This window comes from Carcharodon carcharias, chromosome 5 (genome assembly GCF_017639515.1).
Source record: "Carcharodon carcharias isolate sCarCar2 chromosome 5, sCarCar2.pri, whole genome shotgun sequence".
In the NCBI taxonomy this organism is placed as follows: Eukaryota; Metazoa; Chordata; class Chondrichthyes; order Lamniformes; family Lamnidae; genus Carcharodon; species Carcharodon carcharias.
Window position 1 is genome coordinate 70534694 of NC_054471.1, and position 23000 is coordinate 70557693.

Below are 23000 nucleotides of genomic sequence, written 5' to 3' on the forward strand. Positions count from 1 at the left end.
CCACCCCTCTGAGTCCACATATCCCGTCAGTGCATGAGTTTTATTAAATAATCTCCTACCCGCCTGCCCGTTGGGCCCGTGCGCCGACCCGAAGTTCCCACGGGCCCCTCGAAATCCTGGACAATTGGCAAGTTAAGGACCTTAACGAGTCCTTTAGTTAATGGCGGGCGAACGCCCCGCTGCTGAGTGCGCCTGCTGACTGAAATATCATGATGCCGCGCACTGATGTCAGCGGGTGACGTGCGGGCTCCGCCATTCACACAGCAGCCAGAAAATTCTGGCCACTGAAATCAAAGAGAGTCAAGCACCTCTCCTTCCAGCCACCAGGGGGTGCAAGAGGGCTGAAGAACATCACCACCTAAAAACCTTGGAACTATATTTTTTGGATGAGCTAAATACTGGTATCTATTCGGCCCTCTTAACGTCTGATCTATATTTTTTGAAAGATGCCTGTTGAAGGAGAGCAGAAGGTTAACAACAGTTACAAAACGGTACTTGCAATATTAACTAATGCATCTTCCTATCCTTGAGCTTCAGCAAGATTTTCCCTCGAAAGAAGGGAAACTGAAATTTCTGTGACAAATACTTGGTACTAAAGTCGGAGACATTTGCAGGTTCACTATATGAGGTGCCCGTATCTATGGTAAACTGCCTGACGGTTCTTGGTATCACTGGTTTTACACAGGATAGCATAGGTGGGCAATAAAGAGGAAGGTTCTGGTCAACAGGAACATATGGTGTGAGATGAAAAATAAGTTGCCAATTAGATTGATTGCATGCAATATTGGACAAAAGGCAGTGATTAATGACGGAGTGAAGGAGGGCTGTGGAAGAATCAATAGCCTGGTCCATCTCGGTAAGGAGCAGTTTGTTTCAGTTTACATTTACTTGAATCTTCAGCAAGTAGATCACAGAAATCTTTAATATTAATGACAGACTGTCACCATTCATCTTAATCCAGAAAAAGGGAAGAGATTAAAATCAAAGAAGTAAAACTTCAAAAAAAAATAAAATGACCTAAATGGCAAGACTACTTTTAGTTACTACTGCTTTCATTAAGCCCTCCCTGTGCTCCTCTAATTTTGGCCTCTTGAACATCCTCAAATTTAAATGCTCCACATTGGTGGTCGTGCTTTCAGTTCCAGAGCCCTGGAGGTCTGGATTTCACACTCTATCCCTCTCCACCACACCTTCTTCATTTAAGACACTTTTTAAAACCTACCTCTTTGATCAAACCTTTGATCATTTGGCCTAATATCCTCCTTAGGTGGCTTATATAATGCTCCTGGGAAGCGCCTTGGGATATTTCATGCTTATATAGTGCCTTTAAGATAATAATTTGTTGTTGTCAGTGGATGTTGGTGTTTATCAGGCCTCCATTAAGCTACCAGGGTCTAACTAGGCAGGTCCAGACGGCAACATTCCTGTTCTGCTTACCTGTATGAAAACAGTGCCATGAGATCGGAGTTCTGTACAGCAGATGCATCATGGAATATTTCCTGTAGGGGGCATCAGCCTAAAAATAATCATCTGACTCGTGAAAATCATACTGTTAATTTGTCACCCCACTACCAGACAAACACTTGGAGCTGCTTAAAATTTAAAGTTGTGATTTTCAGGTAACATCATCAGTACATCATGTTTATCCCTTTAGCAGATCTGTCCATATCAACTGCTATTACAACCTACAGCTATTAGCCATGAAAAGCCAACATTTTTGAGAGTATAGGCGGTGTCATTTTTAGCAGCCTGTGTTATTGAGTAAGTAAATCATTATTCTTGTCCTTGTGAACAACGTTGTGGGAGGTAGAGACTTCCAAATTAGGATAACATACCCTCTGCTTTGTGCATAAATATCAACAAACACTGATTCACCCATCCAGCTCTTAATCAGCTTTCCTTCCTCTTCAGCAATGAGCTGAATCTCCTGGTCTCTTTCAATGGATATTTCTTTACATGTTTTTATTCCAACCTTACATCATGCTACACACATCAAGAGGATTCCAGGAGACAACAGGGACGATATTGAAGTGGAGTGTACATCTGGCAGGAGGGGCGGGGGTCAGTGATCGCATCGCCCACCCGATCAATCTAGCGAGAGGCCCAAAACTTTTATAAGGTTGGACAGCATTTACATGGAAGTGGCAGACATTATCTGAGCGCTGATAAAACTGTTCAGCATTCTGGGTAGGTGTGGTGACGTTTGAGCTGATAGGGCAGGGATAGGGCATCTCAGTCCAAGCCAGCAGGAATTGATCAGAGGGAAAGACATCAAGTGTGAAGGTTAAATTTAAAAAATCTTTTTGGAAAGGTGTAGGAAGAGATGCTTAACCTGCTACCAATAAATCTTCATCAAACCTATTTTTAAAGTCACACAGTGATCCCTTTAAGGAATGCTACATATGTTTGCTGTCCACTTGGGGCAGTGGGCAGGTTCAGCTCTGCAGGGTGGTGCGCATTCTTAGACCAAAATGGAATTTGGGTTCTCTCTGCGCCATGGGTCTCCAATTTGTTTGGGATAATGAAGTTGGAATATTGGACTCCTATATTGAAGCTGCCTTGAAAACACCAGTGGGAGGGCCTCGGGTGGGAGAAAGATGAGTATTATTGTGGTCTCACTGCTTCCCCATTTTCAGTGGAAAATGGAGTGACTGGGTCACCAAAATCAGGACCAAAAGTCTCATTTTCAACTTAATTCCTTAGAAACTGTCATTTTCCCCTTCAAATCTGCCTTTAATCCCACTGACCTGACGAACTATCACCCCAGCTCCAAATTCCCTTTCTGCCCCAAAGTCCATAACATGTTGCAAGCTCCCACATTTTTGTCCATTGTTCCCACAACTCCAAGTCTGAATCCCTCCAATTAGGTTTCTGTGCCTTCAACAGCATTGAGCAGTCCTTATCAGTCATAAATGGAATCCTGTCAGTACAACCATGGTAAATGATTCATCTGATTCTTTTGACCCATCTGCAGCCTTTACCACTCTTGACCACGTCATCCTCCTCCAACATCCAGCTCTATCTTACTTCTACCTCCCTTGACCTCTCCAGTCCCTCTGATTTGTCACGCCGCTAGTTTGACATCCAGGCTGAGATTTTCCAGTCCCGCCCAGCGCAGGACCTTTGACTGGTCCGTCAAATTTTGGACCAGAAAATCTGAGCCCCAGTTTTGGAGCAGAAATTTCTTCCAATTAAATGTTGGGAAGACCAAATACAAGGGGATTAGTTCCATCACACTCTCTAGTCTCCAGCTACTGACTCCATCCTCCACCCTGGCAACTGTCATAGGCGAAGCAGGCTGCTTGAAATCTCAGCATTGCATTTCACACAGGACTGAACTTCCACTTTCATATCCTCTCCATCACCAAGACCACATACTCCAGGTCCATAATATCACCTACCTCCAGTCCTGCCTCAGCTCATCTGTTACCGAAACCTTCATCCATACCTTTGTTACCTCTAGACCTGGCTATTTCAAAGCTCTCATAGATGCGCCCCAACACACCCCACACTTTGCACCCTCCATAAACTGGAGCTCATCCAAAAATTGAGCTGCCCATATCCTAACTCACACTAAGCCCCTTTCACTCATCCCATCTGTGCTCACTGGTCAGATTGGATCCCGGTCTAGCAATGCCTCCATTTTCAAATTCTCATCCCTGTGCGCAAAACTCTCCGTAGCCTATTGCCTCTTGCACTTCTCTCAATTTGGTCTACAGCATTCGCTGCTCCCAATGCGGTCTCCTCTACATTGGAGAGACCAAACGCAGACTGGGTGACCGCTTTGCGGAACACCTTCGGTCTGTCCGCAAGCATGACCCAGACCTCCCTGTCGCTTGCCATTTCAACACTCCATCCTGCTCTCATGCCCACATGTCTGTCCTTGGCCTGCTGCAAAATTCCAGTGAAGCCCAACGCAAACTGGAGGAACAGCACCTCATCTTCCGATTAGGCATGTTACAGCCTTCCGGACTTAACATTGAGTTCAACAACTTCAGATCATGAACTCTCTCTTCCATCCTCACTCCTTTTTGATCCCTTTTTTTCAAATATTTATTTTTTAATTTTTATATATGTTTTTTTCCCAACTATTATTATTTTTCAAATTTATTTCCATTTTTATTCATTGTTGTATCCCCACCTTTTAGCCTATTTTGATCTGTTTTCCCACACCATCCCCTCCCCCACTAGGGCCAAGTGTCACTTGCTAATTCTGCTTTCTACTCCTAATGTCACCAATAGCACCTCCTTCAGCCAATATCACCACCATCAACAACCCTTCGACCTTTTGTTTATGACATCTTTTGCAATCTCTCCTTTGCCTCCACTTATCACTGGCCTTCTATCCAGCTTCACCTGTCCCATCTTAAACAGTATATATTTCACCATATTTTTACTTCTCTTTAGTTCTGAAGAAGTCATATGGACTTGAAACATTAACTCTGTCTTTCTCTCCACAGATGCTGTCAGACCTGCTGAGTTTTTCCAGTATTTTTTGTTTTTATTACCACTTGCTGCCTTGTAACCCTCCGGGATCTTTGCACATCCAATTTTGACCTCTTTTACATCCTTGGTTTCTAATGCTCCACCATTGCTGACCATACCTTCCTCTGCCTAGACCCTTAGCTATGGAATTCCCTCCATAAACCTCTCCACCTCTTTGATCACACTTTTTATGATTTAACCTAATATCTCTTCATGTGGCTCAACATCAAACTATGTCTGAGAACATAAGAAATAAGGAGGAGTAGCAGCCCATTTGGCTATTTGAGTCTGCTGTACCACCCAATAAGATCATGGCTCTTCTTCCTTAACTCCACTTTCCCAATCTATCCCAAATCCTTTCCTTCCCTCAGTATCCAAAAGTCTCTTGATCTCTGTCTCAACAATTGAGCATCCACATCCCTCAGGGATAGAGAATTCCAAAGACTCAAGACTCACAATAAAGTCTCATCTCTGTCCTAAATGGTTGGTCCCTTATTCTGAGACTGTGCCCCCTAGTTCTAGACTCTCCAGCCTGGGGAAACAACTTCTCAGCATCAATCCTGTCAAGTTCCAGCCGCATTTTATGTTTCAATGAGCGCCCCTCCCATTTCTAAACCCATGGGAACATAGGCCTGGTTGACTCAATCTCTCCATATAGGGCAAGCCCCTCATCCCAGGAATCAGTCTCACAACGTTCATTGCAATTCCTCCAACACAAGTATGTCCCTTCTTAGGTAAGGAGGCCATAACATTTCTGCAAAGCACCTTGTGAACAGTTTGCTTTTTTTTTTATTCATTCACAGGATGTGGGCATCGCTGCATTTATTGCCCATCCCTAATTGCCCTTGAGAAGGTGGTGGTGAGCTACCTTCTTGAACTGCTGCAGTCCATGTGGTGTAAGTACACCCACAGGCTGTTAGGGTGTTTCAGGATTTTGACCCAGCAACAGTGAAGGAACAGTGAGTGGCTTGGAGGGGAACTTCCAGGTGGTGGTGTTCCCATCTATCTGTCTTGTCCTTCTAGATGGTAACGGTTGTGGGTTTGGAAGTTGTTGTCTAAGGAGGCTTGGTGAGTTTCTGCTGTGAATCTTGTAGATGGTACACACTGCTGTTACTGTGCGCAAGTGATGGAGGGAGTGAATGTTTGTGGATGGGGTGCCAATCAAGCGGGCTGCTTTGTCCTGGATCTTGAGCTTCTTGCATGTTGTGGAAGCTGCACTCATTCAGGCAAGTGGGGAGTATTCCATCACATTCCTGACTTGTGCCTTGAAGATGGGGAACAGGATTTGGGGAGTGAGGAGGTGAGTTACTCACCACAGGATTCCTAGCAGGTCTTTTGACAGTGATCATTGCCTGGCACTTTTGTGGCGCAAATGTTACTTGCCACTTTTCAGCCCAAGCCTGGATATCACCTAGGTCTTGTCAAAGATAGTATATAAATACAAGACGATGTAATCTGCAATGCAAATGGATATTGCCCAAGCAAACCTCATGTATGGTTTTTAACTGGCTGCAGACATCCAGAATATCATTCTGGGCTTCAATCAGATCTATGTTGCAGAGGTATAAGGAAAATCAACTCACCCATTGTTCCATCATATTTCCCACTGTGGAGACCTCCATCATTCAGTGTGACTGCACCATGACATTCTGTGATGGGCCACATAGTAATCTATATTAAAAGCCCATTGTTCTTAACAATCTCGTTTTTTTAAAGTCATGACAACACTTCTTTGACGTTGATTTTGGCAAGTAGTCTCAAATGAGGCCAGCGCCAATTTGCATCAACATACAACTTCCATATACAGTTTGAACCCTTTCACATCAAGGCATTGTTTGCCACAACAAAATCATACTGCATCAAAAACTGGCTTCATGGAGCCCACTGACTGGTTAGCCACATGCTTTTTTCAATGAAAGCGCTTAGTAAATTTATTTCTTGTGGGGGAAGAAGAGCTCTGCATTATTTTTGCCATGATTGTGTTCAAACACTGTGATGATTTAGAGTGCAGTTTACAGCATTACACATTAATCAATAAATAACAAATAAAATTAATAAAGGTACATCAAGCAATGTCATAAATGTAAGGCCTCCTTAACTGGAGTATGCTGAAATTCAGTTATGGTGAACAGTCAGTTCAAATTTTGATTCAAGCTCTCTAATCCAAAAAAGGTGCTGAAATTTCTGCTTTATGAATTGTGGTGTTGACCTGAAACTGGCAGCATTTTTGCAAAGGACTGCCATTCTTAGGCTGTTTCCTGTGGCTGAACTGAAATATATGTTTGGTTTGAAAGTGTGCATTTAAGAGAATCTAGTCAAAACACCTAATTTGCCTGTTCTGGAACTGAATTTACTTGTCTCAGCATGTGAGCTATGTCCTGATACCAGATATATGGCACTGCTCCTTGTAGGCTAAACAATGAACAATGGTGCTCAATTTTGTTTTACCACACTGGTAGGGTTGTCGCACTAGCAGGAGCTTGGTTAGACTGATCATTAATAATTGGAATGCTGGCAATTTCATGCTTTGAATACATCTTTTGAAAAGCTCAAATGAGCATTTAACTTTTTAGTAGTGCTGCTTAGCTTCACTTGAAACTTAAATCAGAATATTGTGAAGGGCCACTTTTTTATATGCTAGGGATGTCGATACGAGAGGTTTCAAAAAGAAAAAAAACAAATTGTAATTGGTGTTAACTATCTGCTGGGATTTTCTGTGCCCCCCCTGGTGTTGGGGCATGTTCGGTGGCATGAATGGTCAACATGGCACGATCGGTTTCACAATGGCATGAAACAAGTTTGCAATCGCCTGCTCAGCCCTCCGATGGCAGGCCATGTTTCCTACCATTGGATGTGGGAACCTCATTGTAATACATCAGCATATCATTATTAGGGCAGCCCACTGGAATCGTTTCCCCACCGCAACCGCCGCCCCCACCCCCATCCCGATCGTCCGCCCATGTTGGTGGGAAGACGCACATAAGCGATGTGCACCTTGCGAGCTGCACTTCACTCGGGACTTCAAGGTTTGTTTGTCTTCCTTGCTTCGGTCAGCACTCACAGTCAACAGCACCAGGCTTCACAGAGAGCACCATATCGCTTTTAGAGGGGCTCACGGGCAGGTCTCTACCTACCAGGTCAGCCATATGTGGGTGGCTTTTCAATGGCTGCAGGGCTAGGGCTTGCTTGGGGAAGGGGGAGAAGTGGCCTCATGGAAAGGGAATAGGCTGCAGGACAAGGGCTGTACTGGGGAAGGAGGCTAACCCAGGGTGTGTGTGTGTGTTGTGGGGGGGTTGGGGGGAGTGGGTACATGTTGATCTGTGCAAGTGGTTTCAGAATGATGAGGGTTGAGGAGGCAGAGATGAGGCTGATAGACATGTGAGGGTATGTGTGTGAGAATGGGTGGTGATGTCCCTTGAGCTGGCAGTGAGTGAGATGCCAGTGAATGTGTGATGGGCTCGAGTATGTTAGTTTAGTGTGATGAGATGGTTGCCATACCCTGGCTGCACGGATGAAATCATTCATCCTTTATCTGCATTGGATGGCCAACCTCTTCTGTGCAGCAGTGGCACTGATCACCACTGCCAACACCTCCCAAGCCTGGTTAGCCACACCGCCACAGAAACAGCATGTTTCCCAGGAATGCATAAATAATGCAGCTGGATTGGGACAATACGGCATGAAAACCCGCCATTGTGGCCAGCAACTCCACTTAATGCAAATCTGGGACAATTCCACCCGTGTTTCCCACCACCAGTGGCATGATTGGAGGATTAATTCAGATGGTCTTTTATTGCTAAGTAAACTGGTAGCCTGTAATCTGTTGATGATTAGATTTAGTATTTAACAGAAACCAAATAGAGATGTGTTCAAAACAAAAACAGAATTACCTGGAAAAACTCAGCAGGTCTGGCAGCATCTCCGCCGATGCTGCCAGACCTGCTGAGTTTTTCCAGGTAATTCTGTTTTTGTTTTGGATTTCCAGCATCCACAGTTTTTTGTTTTTATATATGGAGGTGTGTTCATTCCAGGCTGAGTTTAATTGTAACTATGTAATGAAGGACCAGTTAAGTCACTTAATAATTATCAATATTAGAGCTATTCAACTAACTCATTTAAAACTTGGGAAATATTAACAGTATATTTTAAGTAGATAAGCAACAACCTTATTTATGATCACCATTTTAACATGTTAAATACAAATAAGGTCTCCTATGGTGGCCTTATATTTCCAAACAAGAAAGCCTTCTATTAATGGATGACACTCTGTTTGCACTCAATTCTAAACTATTACAGTACATAAAGGGGAAAGCTCAGTATCGAACAAGGATGAAGTGATTGATTGGACTTGAACTGTTTAGAAGAGAGGATCCTGCTTCAAAAACCCTTGACTGTTTGCAGATGTGACAACCAAACGAGAGAGTGGAAAACCATAGGACACGGTATAATTACATTCCTAAAAGCTTTGAATAATGTTTTTCAGGACAGATTTTTACTTGAATTGAAGTTTCATTCTTCAGCTCAAACATGGGCAAGGACTCCTCCTGCTGATTATTCCTACCTGCCCTCTTTGAGCTTATGAATCAGTGTTCCTCCACGTGGAACACCACTAGGAGGAAGCATAGAGATTAGCAATAGCACAGAATATACTCTGGATGAGGGACTCCAATGTCCAAGGAGCTTGGTAGTATCACTATTGATCGAACTGGCAGAGTCCCGAAGGATACCTGCCAGATTGGGCTTGAAACAGGTGGTGACAAAACCAAAACATTGGAATAACCTTTTTTTTATACATTCATGTGATATGGCCTTCAGTGGCTAGGCCAGCATTTATTGCCCATCCCTAATTGCCCTTGAGAAGGTGATAGTGAGCCGCCTTCTTGAACCGCTGCAGTCCATGCAGTATAGGTACACTCACAATGTTGTTCGAGAAGGGGTTCCAGGATTTTGACTCAGTGACGCTGAAGGAACTGTGCGATATTTCCAAGTCAGGATGGTGAGTGACTTGGAAGGGAACTGCCAGGTGGCGGTGTCCCCATCTATCTGCTGCCCTTGTCCTCTCAGATGGTAGCTGTCATGGGCTTGGAAAGTGCTGTCTAAGGAGCCTTGGTGAATCCCTGCAGTGCATCTTGTAGATGGTGCACACTGCTGCCACTGTGCATCGGTGGCGGATGGAGTGGATGTTTGTGGATGGGATGTCAATCAAGCGGGTTGCTTTGTACTGGATGGTGTCAAGCTTCTTGAATATTGTTGGAGCTGCACTCATCCAGGAAAGTGGAGATTAAGTGTTCCATCACACTCCTGACTTGTGCCTTGAAGATGGTGGCCAGGCTTTGGGAGATCAGGTGGTGAGTTACTCGCTGCATGATTCCTAGCCTCTGACTTGCTCTTGTAGCCACAGTATTTATAAATGGCTAGTCCAGTACAGTTCCTGGTCAATGGTAACCCTCAGGATGTTGATAGTGGGGGATTCAGTAATGGTAATGCCATTTTGTCAAGTGTCGATGGTTAGATTCTCGCTTGTTGGAGCTGGTCAATGCCTGACACTTGTGTGGCGCATATGTTACTTGCCACTTGTCAGCCCAAGTCTGGATATTGTCCAGGTCTTGTTGCATTTGGACATAAACTGCTTCAGTATGAGGAATGGCAAACAGTGCTAAACATTGTGCAATCATCAGCGAACATCCCCATTTCTGACATTATGATGGAAGAAAGGTCATTGATGAAGCAGCTGAAGATGTTTGGGCCGAGGACATTGCCCTGAAGAACTACTGCAGTGATGTCCTGGAACTGAAATGATTGGCCACCAACAACCACAACCATCTCCCTTTGTGCTAGGTATGAATCCAACCAGTGGAGAATTTTCCCCGATTCCCATTGACTCCAGTTTTGCTAAATATCCTTGATGCCACAGAGTCTAATGATGCCTTGATATCAAGGGCAGTCACTCTCACCTCACTTCAGGAGGTCAGCTCTTTTGTTCATTTTTGAATAAAGGCTGAAATGAAGTCAGGAGCTGACTGACCCTGGAGGAACCCAAACTGAGTGAGAGTGCACAGGCTATTGCTAAGCAAGGCTGCTTGATAGCACTGTTGATGACCCCTTCCATTTCTTTACTGATGATGGAGAGTAGACTGATGGGGCAGTAATTGGCCAAGTTGGATTTGTCCTGCTTTGTGTGTACAGGACATGCCTGGGCAATTTTCCACATAGACAGGTAGATGCCAGTGTTGTAGCTGTACTGGAACAGCTTGGCTAGGGGCGCAGCACGTTCTGGAACACAAGTATTCAGTATTATTGCCAGAATATTGTCAGGGCTCATAGCCTTTGCCGTATCCAGTGCCTTCAACCATTTCTTGATATCAAGTGGAGTGAATCGACTTGGTTGAAGGCTGCCATATGTAATGCTGGGACCTTTGCAGGAGGCAGAGATGAATCATTTACTTGGGACTTCTAATTGAAGATTGTTGCAAATGTTTCAGCCTTACCTTTTGCACTGCTGTGCTGGGCTCTACCATCATTGAGGATAGGGATATTTGTAGAGTCTCCTCCTCCCACGAGTTGTTTAATTGTCCACAGCCATTCACAACTGGATGTGGCGGGACTGCAGAGCTTAGTCTGATCCGTTGGTTGCGGAATTGCTTAGCTCTGTCTATCGCTTGCCGCTTATGCTAATTAGCACACAAGTAGTCCTGTGTTGTAGCTTCACCAGGTTAATGCCTGATTTTTAGGTATGCCTGGTGCTGCTCCTGGCATGCCCTCCTGCATTCTTCATTGAACCAGGGTTGATCCCCAAGCTTGGTGGTAATGGTAGAGTCAAGGATATGCCAGGCCATGAGGTTACAGGTTGTGGTTGAGTACAAATCTACAGCTGCTGATGGCCCACAGCGCCTCATGGATGCCCAGTTTTGAGTTGCTAGATCTGCTTGAAGTCTATCCCATTTAGCACGGTGGTAGTACCACACAACACAAAGAAGGATATCCATAATATGAAGACAGAACTTCATCTCCACAGGGACTGTGCGGTCACTGCTACCAATTCTGGACTTGACCTCATCTTCACCAATGCAACCACTATATCTTCTTTGGGACAAAATCCCCTCTTCACACTGAGGACATCCTCCATCATGTTGTGCTACACTACCACCATGCTAAATGGGAACGATTAGGAAAAAATGTAGGAGCTCAAAACTGAGCATCCATGTTGCTCTGTGGGCCATCAGCAGCAGAGTTGTGTTTTGCTACAATCTATAACCTTATGGTCCAGCATATCTCTCACTCTACCATTAAGTCAGAGAATCACCTCTGATTTAATGAAGAGTGTAGATAAACATGCTGGGAATAGTACCAAACATACCTAAAAAAAACAGCTGCATACTTGAAGCTGCAAAAGCAATGTGCTTGAACTAAATAATCCCAAAACCAACAGATCAGGTCAAAGCTCTGCAGTCCTGCACTTCCAGTCAAAAATGGTGGTGGGCAACTGAGTAACAAATGGGAAAGGGGCGGTTCCATAAGCATACCCAACGTTTATGATGGCAGAGTCACAGCTGAAACTTTTGCAACCATCTTCCGCCAGAAGTGAACAGAGGACACTTTTCGGCCTTGTTCTGAAGTCCCCAGCATAACAGCTGCCAGTCTTCAGCTATTTGATTCACTTTATGTGACATTAGGAATGGCTGAGTGCACTGTTACTAGCAACATCCCAGCTGTAGTGCTGAAAATCTGAGCTCCAGAATCTGTTCCAGTACAGCTTCAACACTGGCATCTACCCGACTATGTGAAAAATTGCCCAGTTATGTCATGTCCACAAAAAGCAGGGCTAAACCTGCCCAGCTAATTACCACCTCAAGAGTCTACTCTCAGTCATCAACAAAGTGATGGAGGAAATTATCAACAGTGCTATGAAGGGACACATACTCACAAATAACTTATTCACTGTTGTTCAGTTTGAGTTTTGCCAAGACCACTTGGCTTTAGACATCATTACAGCCTTGCTTTAATTATAGACACGAGCTGAATTACAGATGTAAGGCTTTACATAAAGACAACATTCGACTGAGCGTGACACTGAGGAGCTGTGGTAAAAGAGAAGTCAGTGGAGATCAGGGAGAAAGTGCTTGGAGTCATATGTAGCACAGATAAAGATGGTTGTGGTTATTGACGGCCTAGCATTCTCAAGCCCTGAGCACCACTGCATGAGCTCCTCATGTCAACACCTGAAGCCCAATCTCAGCAATGACCATCACTCCATTCATAAGGTCAGAAGTGGAGTTGATTGCAAATTTCAGATCCATTTGCAATTCCTCAGTCAACAAAGCAGTGCATGTTGGCAGGTAGCAAGACCTGAGCAACATGCAGGCATAGGCTGGTAAGTGGCAAACAACATTCACGCCACCTTCCCATTTCATTCAATAGCATTACCATTGACAAATCCCCCACTACCAACATTCTGGAGGCACCATTGACCAGTAGCCGAACGAGATCAGCCACATAAATTTCATGAATACTACAGCAGGTCAGTGCAGGAAGGGCATCCGGCTGTTAAAAAACGACCCACAAAATCCAAGAATCAGTGTTGATCACTGGTGATCAACCAGCATTGTGGTGACCCCATGTAACATAGAAAAAGCTGAAAGAGGAACATACTGGAGGTCAGTGGCTGGGTATTCTGTGATGACTGACTCACCTCCTAATTCCCCAAAGTCTTGCCACCATCTACAAGGCATAAGACAGAAATGTGAATACTATCCACTTGCCTGGATTGGTGCAACTGCAACACTCAAGCTCAACACAATGCAGGACAAAGTAATCCGTTTGATCAGCATCCAATCTACCAACTTAATCATTCGCTCCCTCCACCATTGACATTGGCGGCTGCAGTGTATACTATCTAGAGGTGCACTGCAGCAACGTGCCAAGATTTCTTCGCCAAACCTGCAATATCCATCAACTAGAAGCACAAGGGCAACATTTACAAGGGAACTCCACCACCGGCATCTTCCCCTCTAATTCTCACACTATCCTGCCTTGGAAACATATCACCATGTCTTCATTGTCACTGGGTCAAAATCCTGAAGCTCGATACCCAGTAGTATTGTTGGAACACTGCCACTAGACAGAATACATTACTGTTGCAAGAACAAGGCCTACCACCACCCACTCAAGGTCAGCTTGGATGGGCAATAAATGCTGGCCAAGTCAATGGCATCCACATTTCATGAGAAAAAAATCATGTGTCTATTTATTGACGAACCTTACTTCCCTTTGTCAAGACTTTTGATATGTTTTGTGTTAACATTTATCACTGCAACTTGCTATGCCAATATTCCACCATTCAATTTTGCTGTGGTAGTTGTTATGATGTAGTCGCAGTCACTGACTGGTTCTGTGGGGTGAGCTTCTGAAATCTCTCTCCCCACTTTGTACTCAACTCGCATATCGAAAAAAAATTAACTGACTATAGGCAATGGCATAGCAGAGGGTACCATCTACAAGTTGTACTGCAGCAACTCATCAAGCCTCTTTCGATAGCACCTTCCAAACCAGCAAGCTTTAATACCTAGAAAGACAAGGACAGCTGATGCATGGGGACACAACCACTTGCACATTCACATCCAAGCTATACACTATCATTAACTGGAACTATAGCACCACTGTTCCTTCGCTGTCACTGGGTCAAAATCCTGCAACTCCCTTCTTAACAGCACTGTGAATGTAAACATCACATGGGCTGATGCAGTTAAAGAAAGCTGCTCGCTCCACCTTCTCAAGGGCAAAGAGGTATGGGCAATAAATGCTGATTTTGCAGGTAGCATGTACATCCCATGAACGAATAAAAAGAAAATGAACTAATACAAGTGAAAACTCCACAAAAAGTTTTTTTTTTTGGGAGGGTATTCTTTGTTCATTCTATAAATATTTATTAATACAATAACAAGTTAAATAATTATTAAGTAAGGTACCTCTCTCAGAAAACTTTGCTCTCAAAACTGTTTTATTGTCTTTCTACATTATTTCCAAATATCAGCCATATCACTCTAGCTTTCCTCCCTCCTGAAAGTACTGACTCTTTGCTGGGGCATGCTTCTAAGTTCATAAGAGAGTTTTGGCAGTGAATGTAGAGAGGACATTACAGCCAAGCCTAGTCCTGTCTTTAATCAATATCCACATATGCTCAACTTCATGCAGTAGTTAATGGATTGCAATCAGGAGTGGAAGCTATCCAATTTTCCTCTCCCTAACCTTGGGTCCCAAGGTTAACTTGTACCTCCCCACCTATCACAACAAGAACCTAGGGATCATATCTGAGATGTTCCTGCTCTATGTGAGTCACCTATTAGATAAACTTGATGAGCCATCTGTGGGGGAAGGGAGACCCAAAATATTTTTCAAACATTTTGGTTTTGAACCTTGCATCATATAGAAAAATGAGAAGTGCCTAAATGGTATGCAAAGTGACACCTTACATGGCTACTTAAAAGTTTGAAAGCTCTTGGTTGGTCAATTCAAAAGCTATAGAAAGGTCTACAGCACCAGACTAGAACAACAAACTACAAGAATGACTATTCTGCTAGTTAGAAACAGCACTGTTATCGAAAAGGGACATATGCATCAAAATGAAACTACACTATAATGTAAAGAAATCCTAAATCTCTTGCAGCTAGAATTAATACTTTAAAAGATGAAAAATGAGACAATTGCACAATCCACTTAAAAACGTAATTGAAATAAATTACAAAAATTTGAAGCAATGGTTTACTTTAACTAGATTTTATTCAGTACCAGCTTTAGTTACTTGCATCTTGATAAATATTTTTGGAACACTTTCCACTGATATGAAAGTGGAAAGTTAGGGTATTACATCTGATCACCTGATGTACTGCAAATCATTTTCTTTGAAAGAGCATTCTAAGTACTTTTGTTACTTGTTACTGTCAATCTGTCTGTGTTAGCAGATCAACACATAAATACATTAGTAAATCATGGCACACTAATGGAAGAACAAACAGGAGGCAGACAAACCAAACAAGTATTTGTCAACTGTTGGCCACTGAATGTGCAATTCAGCTGGGTCACGCATCATGCTCTCAACATTTTCCTTTTTAATGTGTGTTATGCATCAGTCTGCAGGGTGCTGATAAAAATCACTAGAACTAATATTGTAGAGCAACTGTCCTCAGACACAGTGCAACTTTGCTTATGGAGGTATTACTGGCAGAATGACTCAATGATTTGAGAAAACCATTCTGTCAGTTGCTTTCTTGAACACAATATTGCAAAGGATAAATTCACATTCGCTGAGGTTCCATTTTGAGTTATCGTAAATTGCACTTTGTTTTGCTGACCACAGTTCCTACATCGTTCAAAGTTGTGGGATATTGTCAAGTTGGCCGGTGTTTCTTAAGATCGAAGAAAGGTCAAACATTAGGAAGCCCCTCTACACAATCATTCTTTAATCTGTAATAAAAGAAGCAATAGTACATTATTAGGTTGCTGAAGTACACAGTGAATGACAGCTTGTTATTTCATTGTATTTAACCAAGTTAAAAAATTTGTGTAATCAAAGCACTTGGCTTCAAATTTATCATATAACAGAAAGAGTGCATATTTTGGCAGAATAACTATATTTTCAGATTGGTGACCTGTTAAATTACACTAATAAGTTAATGAACGTGAGAAGACATTTTCACTTCAATTTTTAAATGCATTCATAAAGGCAAAGAACACTTACAAAACTGAATCAAATAAAAATGTCTAAAGTCATCTGAAGAAAGTTATTTATATATTATATGTGCTTTGAGTTTTAAAACAAATAACTAAATGGCTGTGCACAATGCAATTAGACATTGACTTCTGGCACGTGTTGCCTAGAGGCAAACACAAAGTACAACCACTTAGGTAAAGTGTTAAAGCCCATTGCTTTCTTCAGGGGGAGAAAACTAAATGAAAAATATTAAAAAACTTATGCTAAAACATGTTATACTGTATTTTATATTTGATAGTTATTCATTACATTTTAGAAGCAAGTTACCCTGCTGAGGCTAGCAAATCTATCTTCTCTGGTAAGACAAGATGAGTCAATCACTATAGACTTACAGCTCTCCAAAGCGAATATTTTATTTGTAAAGGATTAGAAACGGAACATCTCCTTGAAATCTGAAGCTGATATTAAGTAAACTGAGCACTAAGCACTTGTGAATGAGTAAAGAGGGAATTTCTCTGGTGGGGGAGTGCCAGGATAATAGAATGAACATCTTAAATTCTGGATGCCAGTATTACCTCTCAAGTTAAGTGCCAAATCAGGACTAAAACTCTCATCACGTTCCATGTCAAACATAGTGTTGAAGTGAGCCTGGTCGATCATGACCAGGCCAGAGGTACTTTCACTGTGTAGACTAGTACCTGTTGGGCACTGATCTGAGGCTGCTCAATCTCATACCATGTATAACTTCACAGCAAAGAGAGGCAAATTTTTCATCTATCAATTTGGGATAGATTCATGTGTAAAGATACCAAGGGAGAAAGGACAGAACGATAATTCACCTGTCAGGCATTTTTTAAATAAAGAGGGGAAGTCCCACAGCTATTAAGAACAGAATCAACTAAAGTTAAAGAATAAACTTATAACTTAAGGATGTGGTTTCTTTTGCTAAATTTTACATGCATTACAGTTTCATAGAGTGGAAAATCAAACAGATCTTAAGTTTCAAGTAATAGTAACCTCTGTGACTACTCCTGCTGCTATACTGGATCCACCGTAACGTAACATAAAACGACCCAGCTCTTTGAAGTCTTTGTAGAGTTCCAGAGAGACAGGTCTCTGGGTTTGCAGCTCTATCAGGGCATTCTGTCCTTTAGTCAAACACCTGAAGAGGATTATAATCAAAGTATGAAAACAGCAAGAAACCAGATACAAGGTCGCCTGGCTCATAAGTCAAGACATCTCAAGGGTCAATATGTTTCGCAAACATCTCCACCCTATCATTTGGAGTTTTGACTATCAATAGCTAGGTGGTATAATAACTTAAAGAGCTTTAATATCATAGAAACAATCTTATTTCAACCCCAAAGCTGCATATTGTTTCCTTTGATAATTTGCCCTGCAAATCATCATTTGTAAATTTGTCCTAACGTTAGCCTCATTTCAGCGAGGTATTCAACAGAACCATGGCATTGTGCCAGCCACAGCCATCCAACTAACTAGTAAAATAATGAAGTAGCCCCTTATTAACTAAGGCATCATTAGGCTGTATTTACACATCCAACAGCAATCTCCTTTGTGTTTATTTGCATTTTATAGGCTTATTTAGGAGAAGACTTCATTAGGCTTTAAAGCAGAAGGATATGAAAACGCTATGTGAAGGATTAGAACCGGAGCATCTCCTTGAAATCCGAAGCTGATATTAAGTAAACTGAGCACTAAGCACTTGTGAATGAGTAAAGAGGGAATTTCTCTGTTTGCTGCATAATGAAACCCCCGACAATGCATGAGTTTATTAAACACAGTATTCATTCTGCTTTTTATTTAGCCACAACTAAACTGCATATTATTGTGGTTTGATTTCTGAACCTACGACCCACCTTTGATCAAAGTCTAAATTTAGGCATTCTAAAACTGCTTGCTCATATCTTTTGTAATATTTTATAATTTTTTTTCTAAATTTTGTACAATGTGTATATCATTTACAGTACTTTTCAAGTATCTTTTAAAGGGATATTTTACTCTGGTTCTATCAACTTGCGTCCAAAATTATTTCGGTCATTAATGGATATGAATTAATTATGAAAGATGATGAGCACAGTCGACCCCTAAATAATTAGGATTCATAACTTAACTTAAATATCATTTGAGCAAAACAATCTAAGAGTAGACATGCATTGTGAACTAGATAAATTGGACAGTTTTGATAATTAAACTCTTCACAAAATTGGCAACATATCACTGCGAAAGAAAACAATTAATTTATAGACTGTCTTACAATACGTGCCAATGTGAAAATTTATTTGAGGACCACAGAATTCTTTTGGAGGCAAACTAAATTAAGTTGTCAAATCACCTTCATTGTCACTATTTTGATAAGAAATTCTCTAATTTTAAACTGAGAGATCACTTACAATTACTATTGTTTCTTGTATTAATTCAGCTAGCCCCAGGACCAGAAAATACATGGGGAAGCCAAACAAATTTAAAAAAAAAAATACAGCTTTTATTTTTGCACTTTCTTACTCAAAGGGAATGAGGCAACTGAACAAGATCCTGCCGCAACCATTTCATGTGCTAACATGGTGGTGTTACACAACTCCATCACTGTCCTATTAGTTAATTCATGCACATTCTTCACAGCTAAAAGTGGAAAACAGTTCAAAATCTTCTGCAATTTTGGATGATCATACCTAATACAGAATTGCTTTTATCAAGATATGGTGCCCTAATGGGCAAGGAATGTAAAACAGTGATGATCTAATATTCAAAAACCAAGGCAACTGTACATATCTGAGGACAGCAGGATTACTCAAGGTAGACATGATAAATGTAAACTTGATTGCAATTATTACATTTCAATTACAACCTTGGTATTTTTCTACATAAGATAGATTAATACTTTAGATAGTGCACCACAGCTGGTTTCATTTTTCCAATAGAGATGACTTCCACAATGGGATAGGCACATAGAGATGATTTAGTCTTGTAGGTGCTGGTATAGAAATTCAGAAGTTCCAAAAGAAACAGTGTGGATGAGGCCAAACATTTCAACCTGGACAGAGCTCTAGTTCTGCTGCTGCTTGGCTGAGATGGCGGCAGACTGCCTTTGCAGCTCAACAAGGCAAGATGACTGGCTCTCCCCAGTTAGGGAGGTTTATCCTAATTTCCAATTTCAATGTGAACTTGTTCCACTCTTAGTCATGCTATCAGGGAAGATGCCCAAAGAGGCTTCATTACTTTATACAAAGTGATGAAGATCTAACAGGTGACTCCCAAGCATTAATCAGTTCACAAGCGACACTGGGAGAGTATTGGGAGGAAGTTACCTTTTTGGTCTGATAAATGGTTACAGGAGTTAGCAAGAAAAATAGGAAAAGAAACTATTTTAAAATCAACATTTTAACAATTTACCTGGTTCAACCTGACCAAAATTAACTTTTCAATTCCCCATGCTAGTATAACTATGAAGGATAATAGTCAAATAAATATAGAGATGTTTTAAGTGTTGCTTACTTAGGTTTTTTCTTGAGAACCTCTCCTGTGCTCTTGTGCAGAACGCTCACTAGTCTTCGGATTGTGCATGGTTCACTTAAAGTTTGGTAGTGTAATAAAACCTGTTAAAGGTACAATCCATGTTTTAAACGCAACTGTCTACAGTGTTCAAAGCACATTAAAAAAAACAGTATATTGCATTTCCTATTCCTTCTTAGTCAATCTTATAGCTTCATAGATTGCCCAACACCTTTCCAGAGTTTGAAGAAGAATAAGAATATGCAGAGTTTCAAATTCAACCATTGCCAGATGGACAGTACAAAATACCACAACTGCTTCCATAGATAGGGTTTAAGGTAGGACCATGATTATGACAGTAAGGATTCATTTAGTGTGAAGAGGGAGAGTGAGAGAGAAAGAATAATACTGAGACAGACAAGATTTTGGTTATGGATTAGCACAACGTTCTGCAGATTACCAAAAAGTTGGCACCTCCAGTGATTTCATTTTTGCTAAGTCATGCTATTTAAAAATAACACTACTGCCTTAATTTTAGTTATAAGATACATTTCAACAATTTTAAAAATAAACTCTTCAAGGTTACTTTTCCGAGTCAAACAAATTCTTAATAAAATGCAGTCAGGACATCTCAATTTTCCTTTGTTAAAAAGTTCAAACATCTAATGACTCCAATTATTTGCACAAGTGAGTTTAGTTATGTAGCTCCAAACGGCTGAAAGGAGGCACAAAATGTCAAATGAGTGAAAAAAGGTAATTTAATGCAGGCCTTTGTCTAGTAATTTGCTTGTAATGCATATTCTGCATTTACAAAATAAGCTACAATGCTTTGGGGGACATGAGTGTTTATGCTGTTGCTTCACTGTAATATCCTGAGTGTGGAAATCTGATTTTAACTTCCACATTGCAGGGTCAGATATACAAGCATTAGAACCACAGAACCATAGAAAAGTTAAAGAGAAGGAGGCCCTTTGGCTCATCTTGTCCATGCCAGCCCGAGGACACCCAGGTGCCCTTTCTAATCCCACCTTCCTGCACCCAGCCCATAGCCCTAGCAGCTTACAGCACTTAAAGTGCAGATCCAGGTACTTTTTTTAAAAGAGTTTAGAGTTTCTGCCTCTACCACCAACTTGGACAGCGAATTCCAGATGCCCACTACCCTCTAAGTAAAAAAGTTCTTCCTCATGTCCCCCCTACACCTTCTGCTACTTATCTTGAATCTATGTCCGCTAGTTCTAGAATTCCCCACCAAGGGAAACAATTTTATCCTGTCCACTCTATCTATTCCCCTCATAACTTTGTACACCTCAATCAAGTCACCTCTCAGCCTTCTTTGTTCTAAGGAAAATAACCCCAACCTATCCTATCTCTCCTCGTAGCTATACTTTTCTAACCCTGGCAACGTTCTTGTAAACCTCCTCGGCACTCTCTCCAGAACTATTACGTCCTTTCTGTAATGTGGTGACCAGATCTGCACACAATACTCTAGTTGTGGCCTCACCAGTGTTTTATACAATTCCAACATTATATCCTTACTCTTATGTTCTATACTGCCACTGAAGGAGAGCATTCTATATGTCCTCTTTACAACCTTGTCTACTTGAACTGCTGCCTTCGAGGACCTGTGTACTTGTACTTCATCTGCCCCTCTTAGTATATTCCCATTTATTTTGTAATCCCTGTAACTGTTTGACCTCCCTAAATGTATGACCTCATACTTCTCTATGTTAAAATCCATCTGCCACTTTACCGCCCACTCCACCAACCCATCTATATCGTTTTGGAGATTATGGCTATCCTCTACACTATCCACTACTCGGCCAATCTTTGTGTCGTCTGCAAATTTCCCAATCGTGCCCCCCACGTTCACGTCCAAATAGTTAATATATAACACAAACAGCAAGGGTCCCAACACCGAGCCCTGTGGAACAGCACTTGAGACAACTTTCCATTCGCAAGGGCAGCCATCGACCATTACCCTTTGTTTCCTGTTACAAAGCCAACCTTTCATCCAGTTTGCCACATTACCCTAAATCCCATGGGCTTTTACTTTCCTGACCAATCTGCCATGTCAAATGCCTTACTAAAATCCATGTACACAACATCCACTGCACTACCTTCATCAACCCTTCTTGTCACTTCCTCAAAGAATTCAATCAAATTTGTGAGGCAAGACCTTCCTTTAACAAATCCATGCTGACCATCCCTGACTAGTCCATGCCTTTCCACATAACTGTTAATCCTATCTCTCAGAATTGATTCTACTAATTTGCTCACCTCCAATGTAAGATTAACTGGCCTATAGTTGTTTGGCATTTCCTTTGATCCCTTTTTAAACAATGGAACTACGTTTGCATTACGTTTGTATAGGTACCTCCCCTATGTCTAGTGAAGATTGGAAAATCATCCTCAGAGCATCTGCTATCTCCTCCCTGACTTCCTTCAGCAGCCTCGGAAACAATCCATCTGGCCCTGGTGACTTATCAACTTTTAAGGATTTCAACCCTTCGGGTACTTCCTCTCTCATTATGACTATCCCGTCCAATATCTCGCAGTGTTCCTCCTGGACTACTATATCTACATCCTCCCTTTCCTTTGTAAACACGGAGACAAAATATTCATTCAAAACCCTTCCCACAACCTCTGCATCTACACACAAGTTTCCATCTTCACCTCTGATAGGCCCCACTTTTTCTTTAACTAACCTTTTAGCATTAATGTATTGGTAAAACATCATTGGGTTATCTTTAACTTTACTTGCTAACCTTTTTTCATGCCCTCTCTTTGATTTCCTTTTTTACTTCATCCCTGCACTTCCTATATTCATCTAGGCTATCTGCAGTGCTTCGTTCTTTGTGCCTATCGTACACTTTCTTTTTCTGTTTGATCTTCCCCTGTATTCCTCTAGACAACCAGGGGGTACCACTCTTATTCTTGTAGGAGACATGTCTACTTTGTACAATTAGGATCTCGCTTTTTAGTGCTTCCCACTGGTTTTCCATCGTTTTATCCTCCTGCAGTGCTGTCCAGTCCACCTCAGCCATTGTATCAACTGGCATCATAGTGTTAGTTTTCAGTGAATGAGTTAATATAACAATCCAAATTTCTGCCCAGAAGAGCATAAGGTCTGGTTTACTATATTAAACTTGAAACTGCAGTAAAATATTTTTACATGCTCAGAAGTATACATATGAAACTTAGAAGGAACAGCCTAAAATTCAATTAAGGCAAGATAAAGTATGCAGGACTACTACAAAAAAGTTGTGCTTCCTAGTGCAATTTTGCTTTTAATCTCTTG

General features: G+C 41.6%; 1 protein-coding gene across 4 annotated transcripts in view; it reads right to left on the minus strand.

The window, feature by feature from the left end:
- Positions 1–15242: 15242 nt before the first annotated feature.
- The window catches only part of hbs1l (HBS1-like translational GTPase), a 169485-nt gene continuing 161727 nt past the window's right edge, over positions 15243–23000 (minus strand). For all 4 annotated transcript variants that reach the window (XM_041187494.1, XM_041187497.1, XM_041187495.1 and 1 more), the window contains 3 exons: positions 19706–19806; positions 17210–17354; positions 15243–15945 (listed from right to left, as the gene is read on the minus strand). In XM_041187494.1, the coding sequence (XP_041043428.1) occupies positions 15934–15945; positions 17210–17354; positions 19706–19806 (258 nt within the window). In that variant the 3' untranslated portion in view covers positions 15243–15933. The remainder of the gene's footprint in view (positions 15946–17209; positions 17355–19705; positions 19807–23000) is intronic.